Here is a 20,739-nt window from a genome sequence, read left to right as displayed (position 1 = left end):
TAATGTGGTGTACTGTATCCGCTGTTCCAGATGTGGCCTCCTCTACATCGGGGAAACTAAGCGGAGGCTTGGGGACCCCTTTGCGGAACACCTACGCTCTGTTCGCAACAAACAACTGCACCTCCCAGTCGCGAACCATTTCAGCTCCCCCTCCCATTCCTTAGATGACATGTCCATCCTGGGCCTCCTGCAATGCCGCAACGATGCCACCTGAAGGTTGCAGGAACAGCACCTCATATTTTGCTTGGGAACCCTGCAGCCCAATGGTATCAATGTGGACTTCATAAGCTTCAAAATCTCCCCTGCCCCTACCGCATCCCAAAACCAGCCCAGCTTGTCCCCGCCTCCCTAACCTGTCCTTCCTCCCACCTCAAGCCCCACCACCATCTCCTACCTACCAGCCTCATCCTGCCCCCTTGACCTGTCCGTCCTCCCTGGACTGACCCATCCCCTCCCTAACTCCCCACCTACACTCACCTTTACTGGCTCCACCCCCACCTCTCTGACCTGTCTGTCTCCTCTCCACCTATCTTCTCCTCTATCCATCTTCTATCCGCCTCCCCCTCTCCCTCTTTATTTCAGAACCCCCTTCCCCTCCCCCATTTCTGAACGAGGGTCTAGGCCCAAAACGTCAGCTTCCCTGCTCCTCTGATGCTGCTTGACCTGCTGTGTCCATCCAGCTTTACACCTTGTTATCTCAGATTCTCCAGCACCTGCAGTTCCTACTATCACTCCCCTATAAAGATATCCTTGACTGAATATGTCTCACAGACTGAGGCAGAAAATGAAAATGAACATACAGACTATTTAGAAATGTTCCAAGAATCTTTAGCCAGGGAGTGGACACCTGTAAGTTTTGAGGAGTATTTTAAAAATGATGAACCAGAATGTCAGCATTGCACAAGTCAACCTCACCCAATAATGAGAAAACACTACAAATAACATCTTAAAAATTAATTACTTTTAAAACCAATATGCTTTTAATTTTAACATATTTTTTGAACAATTGAGATTTTTTCCTCCAGATTATCATTTATTGCAAAGAAATGCCGGCAAATGGGACTAGGTCAGATTAGGATGTCTGGTCAGCACAGAGAAGTTGGACTGAAGGGTCTGCTTCCATACTGTATGACTCTATGATTCTATAAACCATCAGTAGAAAGGACAGTTAGTTGTCCCAATATTGACCAAAAACAGCTCCAGGTGACGCAACATTTCTTCAAATGGAGACAATGAGTATTTTAGAATTAGGGACCAAGGAGAGTTTCTCTTCTAGAATCCAGAGGTTAGCTTTTCCTTTGGATTTTATTGGCTTTTCCAAATAAAGTTACAGAAGTTAGAATGCACTTCCAAACACAAGATTCAGGAACATATTTTGCAGAAATGGAACAGAATACTGTGGTTCTTCATTGGATACACGCTGCACTGACCGCCTTAAACACCATTTCAATTTGTGTGACAAACACAAACTCATTTAATTTGCACTTTATCACAACGTCAGATTAAGTGCAGACACTTAGATTCACATGAATTTACTCGTAACATAATTGTGTTGGGAATGCCACGCAAGCAAACCTAATACTGCAGCAATAATAGATGCAATATCATGTCTGCAAGTACAGCCCTACAGCCATCCTTCACTGAAGTATTAATTAATTTAACTGATGGGCTTAGTCACTTAATATACAATCGTATCAATAATATGTCTGTTGGTCTAAGTGTGGCAGTAAAGCAGCAGCTCTCTTCTTTCACAGTGGTTTCAAGGTTTAGGGTAGCTGTCTGCAACAGTGCAACTCAATTAAAGCAGACTTTCTCTCTCCATGCATTACAACTTCCACATAAAAAGCAAAGCTCTATTCCTCATTATATCGTTAAGCAGAAGTCATAGAACAAAATGTTTGCAACAGACGTTAAGGTAATCAAATTAAACTTAAAAATTAAGCAATGTTAAAAAGCTCCAAACTCTGCAAAATGTAGAAACATAGAAAATAGGATCAGGAATAGGACATTCAGCCCAAGCCTGCTCTGCCATTCAGCATGATCATCTAACTCAGTACCCTGTTCCTGCTTTCTCCCCATGCCCTTTGATCATAAGGAATATATCTAACTCCTTCTTGAAAGCAGATTAACAAATTCCAAACACAAGAAAAGTTACAACATAAGTGAAGCATACTTACTAAACAATTTAAAGTGAATGTTATGCTTATCTTCACTGAATTAATTTCCTTCAATATGACAATTTGTATTTGCATACTGTATTTTATGTAATAAACTTGCTAACGGACTGGTGACAATATTAGACACTTCAGGAAGAAGCTAAGGAAAGTGACAGAAAATAATCACAAACCGTGATTTTGGAAAATAAACTTTGACTGCAAAAGGAAATGGCAACTCATGGCACTGACACTCAAAACTTGTGGTTGAGTCTTGGAAACAGATGTTGAGAAATAAATGGGAAGAGCTGGAGGACTGAGCAGGATATATAACAGATTAGATTTGAAAGTCTGAACTTGCATGCTGGCACTAATGGTTATGACTAGTTGTTGAAATCCTAATAGAAGAGTTCCATTATGCACGAGTCTTCGCCACTTTGAGCTGGCACGGAAGGTATGACACTGACTGTTGCAATGAAATTTTGAAAACAATTAACAGAGAAGATGCAAACAGTCTGGTCTGCTTCATTCATTTAATCACAACTACAGTCTTCAAAGGAGCAAGACAGGCAGGCTGCTGCCTTGAAATGCAGTAGCATTTAAAAGGTTAGGCTGCTTGAATCCTAACTGCACAAGTTTCCATTTATCAACTGTATTTAACAGGAACAAACAGTTTAGTTGAGTTCTTGCAAATGACAACATGTATGGAAGCATTTCAGTCATCACAATTACAAGTCAACAATTCACAAGGATGGAACACCCCAGTCCAAATTAGAAACTTGGATGCTAATAATATTGATCAGTCATCCTGATGTTGGTGCTGGAGAAAATGTTAGTCCATTGTAAAAGATTTAATAGCTGAGCACTTAGAAAACAGTGGTAGGACTGGACGGAGTCAACATGAATTTATAAAAGGGAAATCACACACGAAGAAGGATGCTTTCACTATAGAGGGAACACAGCCGAGGTTTACTACACTAGTTCCTGGGATGGCGGGACTGACGCATTAAGAGAGCTTGACTTGGTTAGGATTGTATTCGTTCGGACTTCAGAAGAATGAGGGTTCGTTCTCATAGGAACCTAGAAAATCTCAACATGACTAGATATAGTAGGTGCAGGAAGCATGTTCCTGACAGTGGGTAGTCAGAAGCAGGGGTGGACAGTCTAAGGATAAGGGGCAAATCATTTAGGACTCAGGTAAGAAGGATTTTCTTCACCCGGAAAGTGGGGAGCCTGTGAAATTCATTACCACAGAAAGCAGTTGAGGCCAAAACATTGTGTGATTTCAAGGAGGAGCTGGATATAATAACTGGGGCTAAAGGGATCAAAGGATATTGGGATAAGCAGAGGCAGTCTATTGAGTTGGATGATCAGCTATGATCAAAACGGATGGTACAGCAGGCTTGAAGGACCGAACGGTCTACTCCTGCTTCTATTTGCTATGTTTCTAAGTGCCTCTTGCAGCTGGTTCCCAAACAAGGAAAAGGTTGTAAAGTAAACAGCCTGCAAAAACCACATTTATCGGCTGGAAAGTTTCTTCCGATTTCAAGCTCTAGGTATTACAGAGTCCTAGAGTTTTATTGTGAGGAAACAGGCTCTTAGGCTATCATGCCTGTGACAGTCATCAAACACCTGTCTACTTCAGTTCCATTTTCCAGCATTTGGCTCACAGCCTTGTATACTATGGCACTTCATGTGATCATCTAACTATTTTTCATGGCATCTTAAAATCTACTTAAAGTGAATCTTTCTGCTTGGGATCCAGTCTTAATTAAGATCCAGATCTATTTTACTGCATATAACACGACAGAACCCAGCTAGAAAATGATAATTGCTTTTTGGGGTCTGGTTTCTTCCCACAGATGCTGCCAGACATGCTGAGTTTGTGTTTTTGTTTCAGATGTTGATTTCTATACTAGTATATCGGGACTTGGAATGCAAGATCTAACAAGCAAAATGTACTTACATTAACATTTTTGATACATACAAAAGACACATATTAATTTGCAGAATCAGACAAATAATAATTCTGTATAAATATTATAGTTAAGAAGAATTCAAAACAAAACCTGCTCGACAACAGCTCTATTCAGTATCCTAGCAGCTGGACAAATGCATTGCTGAAAATGTATGGGTGAGTAAGGAAATTCTAAATTCAGGGTAGAGTCATGTATTTGGCAGAGATTGTAAACTGCATAACAATAGCAACAGTGACTAATGACTTTTGCCCAAAATTGAATGTGTTATTAGTGAGGAACATAACTTTCAGAAAACAAAGATTGTGAAGTGTTACCTGTTTAAATTTTGGAGGCAGACTCCAACCATAGGCCTGAATGCGGCCATCGTCTTTCTGTACATGAGCTTTTACTTGACGATACTGTTCCCTCTTCTGCTCCCTACGAATGGCTGAAGTATTCTCACTGCCACTAACATAAAATAAAGTTATTGCTTTGTTATTTCAACATTTTGCATGCATAAGCTCATATTTTCAAATGATTTAAACATCTAGAATTTACCTTACCTTTTTTATTTTCGGACAAACAGGATAGGGAAACAACCGCTTCTCAGTTTACTGATTAAACAGCTCACTGGGCGTAACAAGGTTTGGACATTGAATTTCTAGCCCAACTCTGTACAAGAAGCATTCAGTACCTTCTCAACAACCTTGACAGATTGAAAGGAAGGCAAACAATGATGCAAACAGAAGGATACCACTCTGCGTGCACTGTGCTTTACTTTTTTCAAAAAGCTATGTTGCAGGGGAAGTTGCAAATTTACAAGACAAGACAATTACGTAGAGATAGTAAGAACTGCCGATGCTGGAATCAGAGATAACACAGTGTGGAGCTGGAGGAACAGAACAGGCCATGCAGCATTAGAGGAGCAGGAAAGCTGACATTTCGGGTCGGGACCCTTCTTCAGAAAATTTTCCCGAAACATCAGCTTTCCTGCTCCTCTGATGCTGCCTGGCCTGTTGTGTTCCTCCAGCTCCACCTTGTGTTATTTCTGTATTACGTAGTTCTATTGGCATTCCTTCCATCACCCTCACAGTACGTATCTCCATATTTGTCTACTTGGTCGGTAAACTGCTCCTCTCCAAAGTCTTCAGAACCTACCACCTTTCTCGTCTCCCCAGTACCTGAAACTACTACCCAAGTTCTGAGGAAGGGTCATCGGACCTGAAACGTTTAAAAGTGTGAGGTGATTCAGTTCGGAAGGACAAATTTGAAAGCAGAATACAGGGTTAACGGAAAGATTCTTGGCAGTGTGGAGGAGCAGAGGGATCACGGCGTTCATGTCTACAGTTCCCTAAAAGCTGCCACCCAGGTGGATAGAGTTGTTAAGAAGGTATATGGTGTGTTAGCTTTCATTAATAGAGGGATTGAGCTCAAGAGCCATGAAGTTATGCTCCAGCTATACAAAAGCCTGGTTCGGCCACATCTGGAGTATTGCGTCCAGTTCTGGTCGCCTCATTACAGGAAAGATATGGAAGCGTTGGAAAAGGTGCAGAGGAGATTTACCAGGATGTTGCCTTGAATGGAGGGAAGGTCTTACGAGGAAAGGTTGACAGCGCTAGGTCTTTTCTCTTTAGAACGATGAAGGATAAGAGGTGACTTGATAGAGGTGTACAAAATGATCAGACGTATAGATAGAGTGGACAGCCAGAGGCTTTTTCCTAGGGTGGAGGTACCTGTTATGAGGGGGCATAGTTTTAAAGTGAGTGGAGGTAGATATAGGGGAGACGCCAGAGGTAGGTTCTTTACTCAGACAGTGGTAGGGGCGTGGAATGCATTGCCGGAGAGGGTAGTGGAGTTGGCCTCATTAGGGGCATTTAAGTGGCTATTAGATAGGCATATGGATGATAGTATAAAGTAGGGGTGGAGGTTAGATAGACCTTAGAATTAGGGTAAAAGTTCGGCACAACATCGTGGGCCGAAGGGCCTGTACTGTGCTGTACTGTTCTATATTCTATGTTAACTCTGTTTTCTCCTTCACAGATGCTACCAGACCTGCTGAGCTTTTCCAGCAACTTTATTTTTGTACCTGAAACTACTGTTAATTTTCAAATTATCCACAACCTTGGAAGATCACCCCAATCCCTGGCCAGATATACAGTCTTCAGCATGGCCATCCCACTAGCAAACTTGCTCTCAGTGCTGTCCATCACAGGAATGCTTACTTCTTTGAATACTTTGGCAATTATTTTGGATTCCAAGACCCTTTTTTTAAATTCATTCACAGAAATGCGGACAGCACTAGCTAAGTCAGCATTTATCGAGGGTTAAGAATCAACCACATTGCTGTGGGTCTGGAGTCACATACAGGCCAGACCAGGTAAGGATGACAGGTTGCTTCACTAAAGGACATTAGTGAGCCAGATGGGTGTTCCAACAATCAAAATGGTTTCATGGTCATCATTAGACCCTTAATTCCAGGTTCTTTCTTGGCAGGATAAATGCGGTGAGGAGGTTTCCCTTATAGGGTGTGTCTAGGATCACAGGACATAGTCTCAGAATAAAGGAGTGCCAATTTAAGACTGAGATGTGGATGAATTTCTTCTGTCAGAGGGTTGAATGTCTTTGAAACTCCTTGCAACAGAGAACGGTGGTTGGGGCATGGGGTGGCAGACTCCTGGTGTACATTCAAGGCTGCAATAGACAGATTATTTTGATCAGTTGGGGAATCAAGGGTTACACGGAAAATGCAGTAAAGTGGATGTTAGGAATGATGGATCAGCCATGATCCCTATTGAATGGTGAAGCAGGCTTGAGAGGCCAAACAACTTACGCTTATTTCTATTTCTTACAGGACCAATCAATATTCTTTCCTTCATCATCTCACAGAACATTAAATGGAATTTTGCTATCGCTATAAGACTGTAAAAAGCTAAATTTCACCTTTCTCCTCCCAACGCCTTAAAACTCTCTCTAAAGCCTATTGCTTTAAGGCTTGAATTCTGTTTGCATATTTCATGGTAAAATAGGGCAAAGTCAGCATAGTTTCATCAATAGAAGCTCATGCCTGACAAATCCGTTAAAGAGTTCTTTGAGGAAATAATGAGCAGATTAGACAAAGGAGAGCCAATAGATGTTATCTACTTGGACTACCAGAAGGCCTTTGACAAGGTGCCCCACAGGAGGCTGCGGAGTAAGAAACAGCCCATGGTGTTCGAGGCAAGGTATTAGCACGGATAGAAGATTGGCAGAAAGCAGAGAGTGGGGATAAAGAGTCATTCTCAGGACGACAGCTGGTGACTAGTGGAGTTCCGCAAGGCTTAGTGTTGGGACCACAACTTTTCATTTTGTGCATTAATGATCTGGATGAAGGAATGGAGGGCATTCTGGCTAAATTTGCAGATGATGCAAAAATAGGTGGAGGAACAAGTAATACTGAGGAGGTGGGGAGGCTGAAGAAGGTTTTAGACATGTTAGGAGAGTGGGCAAAGTGGCAGATGAAATACAACATGGGAAAGTGTGAGGTCATGCACTTTGGTAGGAAGAATAGAGGCATAAACTATTTTCTAAATGGGGAGAAAATTCATAAATCTGAAGTGCAATGTCAGTTGGGAGTCCTAGTCCAGGATTCTCTTAAGGTTAACTTGCAGGTTGAGTCGGTCGTTAGGAAGGCAAATGCAATGTTGGCATTTATTTCTAAAAGACTAGAATATAAAAGCCAGGATGCACTTCAGTTAGACCACATTCAGAATATTGTGAGCAATTCTGGTGCCCATATCTCAGGAAGGACGGACTGGCTCTGGAGCGGGTCCAGAGGAGATTCACGGGAATGATCCCAGGAAAGAAAGGCTCAACATATGAGGAACGTTTGAGGACTCTAGGTCTATGCTTGATGGAGTTTGGAAGGATGAGGGGGATCTAACTGAAAGTTACAGAATACTGAAAGGCCCAGACATTGTAGATGTTGGAAAGATGTTTCCATTAGCAGGACAGACTAGGACTCAAGGGCACAGCCTTAGAGTAAAGGGAAGACTCTTTGAAACAGAGATGAAGGGAAACTTCTTCAACCAGAGAGTGGTGAATCTATAGAATTCATTGCCACAGAATGCTGTTGAAGCCAGGCCATTGAGTATATTTAAGACAGAGATAGATGGATTCTTGATTGTTAAGGGGATCAAAGGTCATGGGGAGAAGGCAGGAGAACGGGGTAGAGAAACATATCAGCCATGTCTGAATGGCAGGACAGACTCGATAGGCCGAATGGCCTAATTTCTGCTCCTATGAAATATGGCCTTATGGACAAACTCTTCAAGATCCTGCATTCCTGTACAGGACACAAGATAAATCTGCTCAGTTGGTACACGTGATGCTTCTCTCATCAGTGCCATCTCGTTTTTCTTCAATTCAGATTATGGAACTGCCCTTGTCTAATTTCTTCTAGAATCTACAGAATTTTAGTCGCCTAATCTTGCTCTTCTAATTCACATAATCTTTCTGTATACTGTGCAACGTTGGTGGTGTTCTGCAGGATGGTTCTTAGGTCATTCCCTTCAGCATTACAACTTCTTACATTTAAAAAGATGGTGTAGAATGGAACAACATATTGAAATAAAAAATTGCAAGTTTTATTCATGAACTCTATTCAATCTGCTGATCTCGCTAGGCTGCAACAAACTACCTACAATAGGAAATAAATGAGGGGAGAACGAGTTAACATCCAGAAATCCAAATTATTGTCCAGTGACTTTTGCCAGCAAGCGTATGTGCAGGAACATCAAGTGATGTTAGGCTCAGGTTCATTTACAATGTAGTCCCTGTATAAATTGGTGCCAATACTCATCACCCACATTCACATGACAGAGAATGGTTACTTAGGCCAGATTCCATTGCTCACGGAAGCCTATCAGACCACGTGTTAGCATCTACAGGAGAGAAACGGACAAAATGGAGTGCAAAGCAACGTAGTTTACAAATCTAGCAATACTTACTCTTCATTAAGGAAATCAAAAGCCTTTGATTTGTCACTGGGTAACTGAGATAACGCACCACTTCTCTTCTTAACCACGCCAGGAGTGATGTGAGAGGTTGGTGCATTGTATTTAACGTTGACTGGTGGGATGGGCTTCTTGGTTGTATTACTAGATGGACTGAACAAACGGCTAAAACTGGAGATCAATTAAAGAGAAAAAAAATTAATAGAAAGGAGAAACAGACAAAGATATTTTGTAAATTCAACACATGCTGATAAAGGCTCCCCCAAAAAGGTACACACACACTGTCCTCAATGCCACCCAAACCAATCCGCTTTGGTTGTATGCGGCTTTTGTTCACATGCATGCAGTTAAAAACATTCTGTGGATTCATTTGGCCTAATTTTATATTTTCAAATTACATTGTTTGAAAACATAAGAACATTGTCCTCCACTATTCCTTATCCACCTAAGCTCAATGTAATGCTTTATATCATACTGCAGCAACTTGCTAAGTTCCTTCAACAGCATTTTCCAACCAAAAAACTCTATCATCTAGAATGGCATCAGATGTACGTAAACATCACCACCTGCAAATTCCCCGACAAGTCATACACTATTCTGACTTTGATCAACATCGCTATTCTTTCACTATCGCTAGGTCAAAATTCTGAAACTGCTTTCTCAAAAACACTGGATGTATACCCATATTACATGGACTATAGTGATTCAGATAGACAGTTCACCACCACCTGTTCAAAGGCATTATGGAAAGCAAGCTTTGTCAGTGCTGCCCACACCGTATGAACACATTTTTAAAAAATTACAGCACCATCTGCACTTTAAAATCATACATTTAAAACGCAAGAGGCTGACATCTGAAAATGCAGAATTTCAACTTCAGCCCCAGCGACACAAAACCCAAAAATTCTTCCAACCCCCTGGTCCCGAGTATTAAATATTTATGCTGAATATGCATCCACAGGTGGCAGTGGGGCAGATAGGCATATGTGGGAGCAATGGTACCTCACCCAATTGTCTACGCTCCATGTATAAATGACTGGCGGCAGCAGGTTGACAATACCTCCACTTCAATTCACTCACCATTGTTTCATATCCCTTGCACATCACAGTATCCATCCTGACTACCCTACCTCCAAACCCTACAACATTCACAGCCTTAGGGAATAGTTCTGTGAATGGTGATCATCGAGTAGGCCGTTGAACTTGTTCCACATTCAGTGAGACCATGATTAATCTGTATCTTAACTCCATTTCCCTAATTTAGCTCCATATCCTTTAATATTCGTGAAAAAGTAGACAATATTTCTCCTGAACGGCCAGGTACTAATTTTAAGATTACACTTTCCTATTGTGGATTCATCTATCAGAGAAAATAGTTTCTTGAAATTTACCCAACTGAATCCCTTCACCAATATCAAGACCTCGATCAATCATCTCTCTCTGTACACAATCTATTGCACATGCTCCCAACCACTGCTCTGGAAAAGCCCAGACTGTTTATCCACCAAAAAAACAAATTGGCTGGGCTCATCTGCAGCCACATTTTTACCCTTTGAAGTGAATGGAGGAAAATTCATGAGCTGCCAAGAAGCAGAATATCTGGGACAAAAGTTCATCACTATGCAGAAAAGATGTGGTGAATTTGGGTTAGCAAATACCTACTCTAATCTTTTAAGTGTTTTGCCTTCCCTCAAAGAGCTGACCACTAGATGGTGCAAAGAACAACTGAGCAACAGGGTTACAATTCTATTTACGACGAGTCAAGAGGAGCACCCAGCTGAAACTGAAAGGGATATCTGACTTGAGTCAGTAAAATATTGATTCATTCAGCTCTGACACCTTAGACAACTCCAATATGTTTCACATTTACCCTAACATAGCAGTAACACAAAGCATTTTGAATTAGCTTATTTCAAAATTAATGTTCAGTATGCGGGTGTCACTGGCAAGACAGACATTTTAAAAATTATTCTTTCATAGGATGGCGGTGTCACTGACCATCCCATGGCAATTACTTAATTGCCATTTTCAGTTACACGAACAGGTGATAATGGCTGCCTCAAACTAGTTGTGGTTTAATATGATTAAGTAACTTGTAGCCTTTTCAGAGGTCAGTTAAGATTCAACCAGGATAATACTGTACTATATCTCCTAAAGGCCCAAATCAGGTAAAGATGGTAGGTTTTCTTCCTGCTGTCTGCCACTGCCCTCACTACAATCAGACAGCTTCATGGTCACTTCTACAGATACAAACATTTCATTTCCTTGTTTTATTAAGCCAAATTCAAATTCTCACACTCTTACAATGGGATTTCACTCGACCAACACTTCAACTGTAACTCAATTTCAGATTAAAAGACAATTGCACCAGGTGAGGTGCAAAACTGGAGACTTCCATTTGAACCTTTCTCTTATGCCCTACTTCACTCTGTTACCAGTTTTACAAATTAGCATAAATGGGATATATGCAAAACTTTCACTAATCACTGCTGTTTGAAAAATCTGAGCCTTTCTATGTCAAACATAAAATTTGGCCCAATGTTCCGTGATTGATAGCACAGGCTTAGAAAACCACCCCAACACACATCTGATCCTTCCACACACATTCATAGAGGAAAAAAAAGACATGCTTTTTCAAAATGAGCTGAATGAGTCTAAAGAAAGAATACAATGTGATCTTGTTTTCAAGTCTGTACTATTAGCATGAACAAGCTCGTACAGCTCAGACAAACCCAGTCTCAACTGCCCCAGAGGTTAGGTGCGCTCTGGCACAAACTTAATATATCAAAAACACACAACTACTCAATGCAGGTTACAGTTACAGTCAAAGGAGGAACCAAAGCAACAATCATTACAAAACAAATACCCACAGTCTGAAGGTGATTACCAACAGGGAACATGAAAGAAAATGAAAATAAATCATTAATAATTCAGAGATAAGTCACAGATCAATGCAGTGCTGTTTCCATAAATATCGGTTTGCAACATATTTAAACATCAAGGACAAGGGGAAGGATATTGGGTTTTGGATCAGAACTCTAGCAAAGCGGTCAAATGCAGGTCTAGACTCTGCACTGTGTGGACAACAGATTTTCACTGAAGGAAATGCCCCTCAACAAGTATGTCTGCATTGTCGGGGGTGGATGGATGTTGTTTCTTGGCCTGCTTAAAGTGCAGGCAGCTGCCTGTTCCTGACATCACAGTTTGGGCAAATAGGTGGATGGGGGCCTGCAGCAGTGTCCACAGGCTGACTGGGAAATTCCAATAAGGATCCTGATAACTGGCCTTCATTGGCTTGACATTTATCTTACTTTTGACTCTGATTTGGCCTCTGGAAAAATTGCCTGCGGGGGCAGGATGTTGCTAAAAAAAAAAACTGGCACACAACTGGCAATGTAAATCCCTACTCCATACTCAACCTCATAGGGGCGTGTGTGCGCGCGTGTGAGAGGGAGAGAGAGAGAGAAAAAGAGTGCCACACGGCAGCACCACCTTATAAAGAGATCCACGGGAAGAGGCAGGAATGAGACTTCCCCTCTGATGATGGTGCTCCACCTTCTGCAATGTGGCAGAACAGGGAACCACAAATCCCGTGTCCCTGGTCAGTAACTTTGATGTGCTAACCCAGTCATAACCTCAAAGAATGAAGGGGCCAGATAAATCTCAGAGTCATTACGGAAGGTGACTGTTGCTCTGACAAGATGACTTTTACCCCTTCCATATCATGGTGGGTCAAATAATATCATGAATGTGAAAGAAGTCATGGCTTGACCTGTATCCGTTAAGTTACTGTAATGGTGTATTAGGAATATAATGTTGGACAATCATGTGAAATTAGCTACCCCTTAATGCTATGCATTCCTGTGTAAAAATTAAACTCTCCCCTATTAATAAATAGACCCAAGTGTATAATCTGCTTACATTAATGGGATGTGTGCGGGAAATAAGGAGCCTATTTTTAAAGGAGATGCACAGGAATTTTATACTAAACATATTTTCTGGAAAAAATGTAGACTAAGTTTGCCAAGCACTTTCCCTACAGAAGGAACACCATTTGGTCCAGCTTAGTAAGGAAATTATTAATGGACACTGACCTCCAGGAAGCTGATTTTTAACACTTCTGGATTTACCAAAACTTGTAATTTTTAACCTATCTCTTCTCCTGTTAATTTCCTAAGTGCTCTCGTGTGTGTATAGGGTAGCCAAGCAATTCCCCTGCATTTCAATTTTTTGTTGATAAATTCCAGCTTTGATTTCACCTTTAAGAAAAAAAATCACTGTGGGTTTATTTCACAAACTGGAATCTGAAAACTAAGACTGGGGAACACCGTATCGTGCGTCTCAGTCAGAGATGGAAGTAGAAAAGAAAAGGACTAAATCAAATAATACCTCGCTGTCTTGGATTTAGAGGAGAAAACAATCAATTTAAATTCACCCCTATTCTCTCTCTGTACTTGACAGTGCACATAACACAAAATCCTGTCTGCAGAATATAAATTGGGAGTTGTTTGTCCATTTTGCATTCAGTATTATTCGCGCTTTAACCTCTCTTGTATGCATCACTTTCCTCTCTAGGTCTGACTTAATCACTCATTCCAAATACCAGCTGTGTGGCCAGTGTAGTAAGAATTCTCAGAGTAGGTACTTACAACTGCCAGATAGTCGATTTCTTTTTCTCTTGAATGGATGGGTTTTCTCTTGAGGCACTAAACAAACAACATACATAAACAAGATTTAAAACTGTGGCTGAAGCAGGTTACAAAGAAACAAAAACAAAACAGAGATGACTTTTCCAGTTAGAGACAGTAACTCAGTTCATACCGGATCATCTCTGTCCATCGTACAGCTTCCTGTAGCTCCATCAACCGCTCCTTATACTGATTACGTTCCATGAGAACACGGGCCATCTCCACACGAGTAAAGCGCTTTCTCTGAGCAGTGGGGACATCACTCTGTTTTCAATAAAGGAAAGACATATCAAATTGCTTTTCATAAGTTCAGTGCTGCTTTCTCAAAAAACAATCCGTACCTCAAAAATACAACACAAGTTTCCCCATCTGTCAAGGAAGATCCCAGATTAGCTATGCCAGCTCCCCAGGATACTTTCTTTGGTGCCTGTGCAAATCGTACCAGCAATGGACCCAATGTACAAACAGCTCTGTTCAGTAGATTTCTCAACAAAACGAGGGTGGGGAAAAATAGGGGAAAAGGTATTTTGGAACAAAACTATCAGAATTAGGCCTCCATATGAGGAGAAATGCTGGTTGAGAAACAGAAGCAAGCTGTCTGCTCAATGGTTCAAAACGAATTTGCAGACCAGGGAATGGAAATTGCAAATAGAAACTACAAACCAAATGTTAAGAGTGGTAGAACGCAAAAGTGCACACGAGAGAAAGAGAGACAGAACATTCTGTACCTCATCAGAATCCTCCTTAGCTCTGCTCTTTGCTTCTTCAGCCTCTAACCGAACCCTGAAAAAACACATCACAATTATAAATCAGCAGATGAGAAGATATGATCAGAAGTTTACTGGCTCCTGTAGCACATCCCAAAATTGAAAATAGGAAACGTTCTTAAGATTTGGCAAGTGTGTGGTGCACGGTCTATTTATAACAACTTGCACGGTCAATAATTTCCGATTTCAAACCACACACAGTCACAGGCATCCGCACAACTGTATTCTTCCATGCTAAGCAATACTACACATGGATGTGGTGGAAACAATAAACCAATTCTCACTTCCTTAGTTCTTCCTCCAAGTCTCTATTCTTCTCCTCCAACTTCAGCTTGGCTTGTCTGACCGACTCCAGCTCTCCCTGTAGCACATCCTTTTCACATGTCAGTTCATCAACCTGAGCTATCAAATCATTCTTCACCACATTCAGGGCATTTCTAAACAGAAAGAGGAACAAGTAACAATAACGGTTAATTTTTCAGGTTAGAGTTAGAAGAAAGAGTAATGAATAGAAACAGTTAATAATACTAAGGATAAAGATGAAGAACCATAAGTGCTGACCCCTAATACCACTAGCTGTGTACAAGAAAGCATTGCACCTTTTCCACCCACATAGAAAAGAAACCTGAAGCCTATTAATAACAAACAGAATACAGAGAAGACACAATCACAATTCCCCATTTGAAAAGGTCTCATTGTCACAGACACTCATGAGGAAGGAAAAAAAAATGGATTCAAGGAGCCAAAATTGACTTAGTGGCAGGAGACAAAGGGTGGTGGTAGAAGACTGCTTGCATGACTGCAGGTCGATGCCCAGTGGTGTTCCAGAGGGATCAGTACTGGGTCCCCTATTGCTTGAGATATATTTAAACAATATACATGAGAATGTGGGGGAATGAAAAATAAGTTTGCAGATGACATGAAGATTGGCCGAGTGGTTGACAGTGAGTAAAAAGGTCTTAGGTTACAGGAGAACATGGATAGATTGGTCAAATGGGCAAATCAGCGGCAGATGTAATTTAACTCCGATTAATGTGAAGTAACAAGCCAAAGAAGTACTCAACGAATGGTCAACACAGTAGGAAACTCAGAAGAACAAAGGAACTTTAGGATGATTGTCCATGAATCCCTGAAGGTGGCAGCGCAGCTTAACAGGATAGTTAAGGAGGCATATGAGACAGTTGCCTTAATCAGTCGAGGTATAGATCGTTAAGAGCGGGGAGGGTATGTTGGAGCTGTAAAGGGCTTTGGTTACACCATAGTTGGAGTACTCGATGGAGTTCTGGTCACTGCATGATACGAAGCATATGATTGCACTGGAGGTGGTGCAGGGGAGATTCAACCGAATGTCAAGGGATAGAGCATTTCAGCAATGAGGAGGCTGGATAAGCTTCGGTTGTTTTCTTTAGAGTAGAGAACATTGAGGGGGGGACCCAATAAAGGTATATAAAATTATGAATGGCATGGACAGAGTCGATTGGAAACAACTGTTCCCGTTAGCTAAAGGATCAACAAGGAAACATACCTTTAAAAGTGGAAGGCATCAGGGTTAGAGGGGATTAAAAATTAACAACCAAAGGGTGATGGGAATTTGAAATGCTTGTCTGGGCAGGTAACCTCTCAAACTATATAAAGCACTGGGGCAGCACTTGAAATGTCATAACATTCCAGCACCAGGACCATAGCCTTGAAAGTGAACCAGTATAGATTTAGTGTTGTTTTGGCAGCAGAGAACTGATGGGCCAAAGGTCCTCTTCTACACCGTATGATTGTATGAAGAGGCAATGACAATTCCACACTCTGTCCCCCACCGATCTCCTTACAGCCCATTCCAAGAAAATAAGTCAATACACAAGAAGCCAAGAAATATAGTCCATCAAGCATCATGTTTTTATAAATCTATGCAGTTCAGTTTTTGATCTGAGTCAGATTCACTTCACATAATTTAATGCTTTAAATAGTTTAATAAAAGCCCTGTACATAAACATTGGAGTTTAATCAAAATAATGATTTTCCCAAAGCTTCTAAAAATTAACCTATACAATATTTCAAACTTGCTCCCAGAGGATTTGGTTTTAAATTCATTCACAGGATGAGGGCACTGGCTCACTGCCTGGACCTGTTAATAGCCAGCCTGGCCAGGAGCAGACCCACAAGGAGATCCTCTGATCTGCTCGGACCCCTCTGTACTGGGTGCTCAGAGGTCAGGAGCATGGAGCTGAAGTGCAACCAAAAGCAGAGAAGGTCTTTTAGGTAACTAAAAAGGGAGTGTAAATGCCCACAACCAACATGGCTCCCTGTTTGGTCCAGGTAAACAGCTCCAAACAGGGAACTCATACTGTATGAGGTCCACCTGACTGACCTTATTAGAATCACTACAGCGTCTTTTTCTTTTCCATTGTATTGGTTACTGTTCACAGAATCATAAACATACAAGCTCAACCTTTCCCTTGACCAACTTAGTGGATATACGTGGACAGTAATAGATTCTAATTATCGAAAAATACTTTATGAACTTTGCTTCCTTATATTAAGTTATAATTCAATAAGAATAAAAAGAATGTATCTATTTCATTGGGAAAATATTCAAAGAGTTATGACTTTTGGATTAAACATTGTAAGTGCTGAAATATTTTTGTAGTCCGAGTCACTTCTGCCACAGAGCATTTCATGTCTGCTTAAAGCCATGTGGTATTTTTTTAAAAATTCATTCACAGGATGTGGATTTCACTGGCGAGGCCAGCATTTATTACCCATCCCTAATTGCCTAGAAGGCAGTTAAAAGTCGACCAGGTTGTTGTGGGTCTGAAAGCACATGCAGGCCAAACTGGGTAAGGATGGCAGATTTCCTTTCCTAAAGGGTACTGATGAAACAGCTGTGTTTTTCCTGACAACACTGGTTTTTATGACCATTACACTCTTAATCCCAGATTTTTAACTGAATCTAAATTCCACCATCTGTCATGGTGGGATTCAAACCTGGGTCCCCAAAACATTACTGGCGTCTCTGGATTAACAGTCTGGCAATAATACCACTAGGCCATTGCTTCCCCTAAAACTACAGTTTGCACTGCAGATGTGAAATAGTCTGTCCAGAATGAAATTCTATTTTTAAAAGGGCTTCGGTTTGCATATTGCTGTTCACTTGCCCAATTCAAAAGTAAAAGATGGTGGTGTGGCTTTTCTCACACTGTTCCAAAAATTTCACAATTACTGATTGGCACAAAGATACTTAGATGATACAAAAAGAGGCATTTTCCACAGAATCCAGGTATGGTTTTAGAGTTTACACCAATCTAAAACAGTATGTTGGCATTAACTTTTAATTGTCAAACACACTGTGACTCAAGTTAGGATTTAAGAGATTTGGGAGCATTAAGGTCACATGAATTATTAGTACTCATTGTTAATTGACGAGACTTCATCTTTTTATATGAGCAGCAATTCTCCTTGTTAGGGCTAAGAGTTTAACACAAAACATTTTCCAACATTCCTAAAGCAGTACAGCAAAAATACTTTCTCGAGGAAGGGTTCTGAGGGAGGGTTAACCAGACCTGAAACGTTAACTCTGTTTTTCCCTTCATAGATGCTGCCAGACCTGCTGAGCTTTTCCAGCAACTTTGTTTCTGATTTACAGCATCCGCGGTTTTTATTTAAAATACTTTCTTGTTGACTTTCCAATCTAATAGGTTCTACTATATGTATCTATTATACCCGAATGTCTACTGTAACAGAAAAAGTATCTGAGCTACAGGGACATGTTGCCAAGGACATTCCCATGGACTTGTAGCAACTTGTTTGGTATCATTCATGATTCATTTGCACTGAATGTAATAAGAAATAATTAAAAATTCACTGCTAGATTAAAATAATCATCTTTGGATGCTGAGATCGGTTTAAGCTCTTTCTTCAGAGTAGATAAGATAGACAATGGTCTAAAATTATCCATGAAAATAAGCTGAGATAACACAGTGTAGAGCTGGATGAACACAGCGGGCCAAGCAGCATCAGAGGAGCAGGAAGGCTGACGTTTCGGGCCTGGACCCTTCTTCAAAAAAGATTTTCTGAAGAAAGGTCTAGGCCTGAAACGTCAGCCTTCCTGCTCCTCTGATGCTGCTTGGCCTGCTGTGTTCATCCAGCTCTACACCGTGTTATCTTAGATTGTCCAGCATCTGCAGTTCCTACTATCCATGAAAATAAGCTCTTGGTTACTTTCGTTGAAGACTTGGTATTTCATGTTTTCTCTTTTCTCCTACAGCAAACTCCCTCTTGACCTTGCTGTTGGGAAACTGACTCAAAGATTAGATTTCCACTGTTACCTCTCTAATGCTGCTATTGTTAATTTCTGAACAATTGACAATGGTCGCAGAAGCCAACTATCACACCTTCAAGAGCAAAGTAAGAGCTTAGCTAACTCAACACAAACCAGTGATATTCACTGGCCATTTCTGGCCTATATGTTTCAACTACTCATTGAATAAACTGATTAAACTGTCAAGACCCCCGAATTCTACTTTTAAAGCACGCTTCAATCTTTTGCAAAAGTATAAATCTGTGCTCTTAAACAAATACCCACGTTGACTTAGGAATTGAAAAACTGAAAAATATCTGAAGTAAATATAAATTCTCTTCAGTCAAACACACCTGTACAGAACAATACAATGTAAACAGCGCTTTTGAAACCTCAACAATTGCTTCCCAAGAGACAGCTGCATTGGACAAGTTCACCTGAAACAGGGGGCAGTAACATTTGATTGAGACTTACTTGGTCTCCAGCAGCTGCGTGTTTTCCTGAATGAGATTTTCAACTTCACGACCCATACCTGGCAATAAATCACATGCAGAAAGTTACAATCACCAGTTTGCAAAGCCAGGTTCAGCACAGCCTATTGCCCCTAATTGTAAATGACCACCTTATGAAGTACATCAGGACAAGATGATTTTGATACTGAACGGGACTATGAATAACTCCTTCTAAAAACCCTTTCTAATTATGCACACAATAACTAGCTGTTCAAGGAAAGAAAATTACAATTGAAAAAGTAATATCGCCATACAAAGGCTAAAATTCAGCCATATCAGTCAAAAGGGCCAAAGCTGTAAAAGAAGCAATTGCAGGTGGCATGTGAAACAAAGGTCAAGAAGCAACAGGTAAATGGAATAGAATTACTCAAATATAACATATAGAAAGTTGACAAGATATGATCAATTCATAAATTTTTATTGGTTCCACTGTCTTATAATGTGATTGGAAAAGACCAGTTTTGGGAAAAGTGAGGAGTTGTAAACTTGGCTCAAATTTCCAAAATTGTAAACCCATTAGCCAATTCAGGGGTATTTCATTCTCCATTTCCTGACTGGTTTTTTTTTTTTTAAATTCTCCTACACAAACTGTATCCTAAGGAGTAACATTTTCATTCAATATTAGAGGTTTTGTTGCAAATTAAAACTGTATTGTGCTGTTTAATGACCCTGAGCATAAGCACAAGCACAAATCTGCTGAACTGAGGCACAGAATGGTGTACATTATAACATTGGGGATTTTCCTTCATTTCATTTCCTGCCCTGGTCAATATCAAGATTGAAGACAGTAGAAGATACAAATCTCTCTTTCCTGTTGCTACTAAATAGATCCTATTTTACCAGGGTTCCATAGTGGAGCACCACCAACCGTTTTTACTCACTGGAAGACAGAGGCCCAATAAACTTCTGTCAACCTAACTTGACTTATAACCAAGATTTAACCGCTTTACAGTTTCTTTCAATATCACCTACAGAACAGGCCTTTTGCCCTTATTTAAAGATAGAATTAATTCTAAGACTGAGTTGAGTAGGGATTTCTTCTGAGGTTTGTCAGATTTTGGAAATCTCTTCTTCAGACAGCAGTGAAAACTGGGTAACTGAATATATTCAAGGCTGAGATAGATTGATTTTTGATTGATAAGTGAGTCAAGGGTTATGAAGGGTATACAGGAAAGTGGAGTGAAGGCCACAATCAAATCAGCCATGATTGCATTGAATGAGATACATCAGCATGATGAAGCAGCTGAATGACCTGCTCCTGTTCCTATTTCTTACACTCTTATAAAGAATCCAACAGCATGCTCACCACCACTGAATACTAGTCAAGAGTCTACAACCTCTGTCAGCAAGTGATCAACGAAGTCCCTAGCTTAACAAAT

The 20,739-nt window shown here is 40.6% G+C and overlaps 1 protein-coding gene across 1 annotated transcript in view; it reads right to left on the bottom strand.

The window, feature by feature from the left end:
- The window catches only part of LOC109917313 (C-Jun-amino-terminal kinase-interacting protein 4-like), a 222,875-nt gene that overhangs the window by 42,565 nt on the left and 159,571 nt on the right, over positions 1–20,739 (bottom strand). The window contains exons 5-11 of the mRNA XM_048611076.1: positions 19,323–19,387; positions 14,842–14,994; positions 14,519–14,573; positions 13,924–14,054; positions 13,752–13,808; positions 9,097–9,273; positions 4,447–4,579 (exon numbers count right to left, since the gene is read on the bottom strand). Of these exons, the coding sequence (XP_048467033.1) occupies positions 4,447–4,579; positions 9,097–9,273; positions 13,752–13,808; positions 13,924–14,054; positions 14,519–14,573; positions 14,842–14,994; positions 19,323–19,387 (771 nt within the window). The remainder of the gene's footprint in view (positions 1–4,446; positions 4,580–9,096; positions 9,274–13,751; positions 13,809–13,923; positions 14,055–14,518; positions 14,574–14,841; positions 14,995–19,322; positions 19,388–20,739) is intronic.

This window comes from Rhincodon typus, chromosome 23 (assembly GCF_021869965.1).
Source record: "Rhincodon typus isolate 14 chromosome 23, sRhiTyp1.1, whole genome shotgun sequence".
Taxonomy (NCBI): Eukaryota; Metazoa; Chordata; class Chondrichthyes; order Orectolobiformes; family Rhincodontidae; genus Rhincodon; species Rhincodon typus.
Note: the sequence above shows the minus strand (reverse complement) of the source record. Positions and strands in the feature narration are given on the sequence as shown.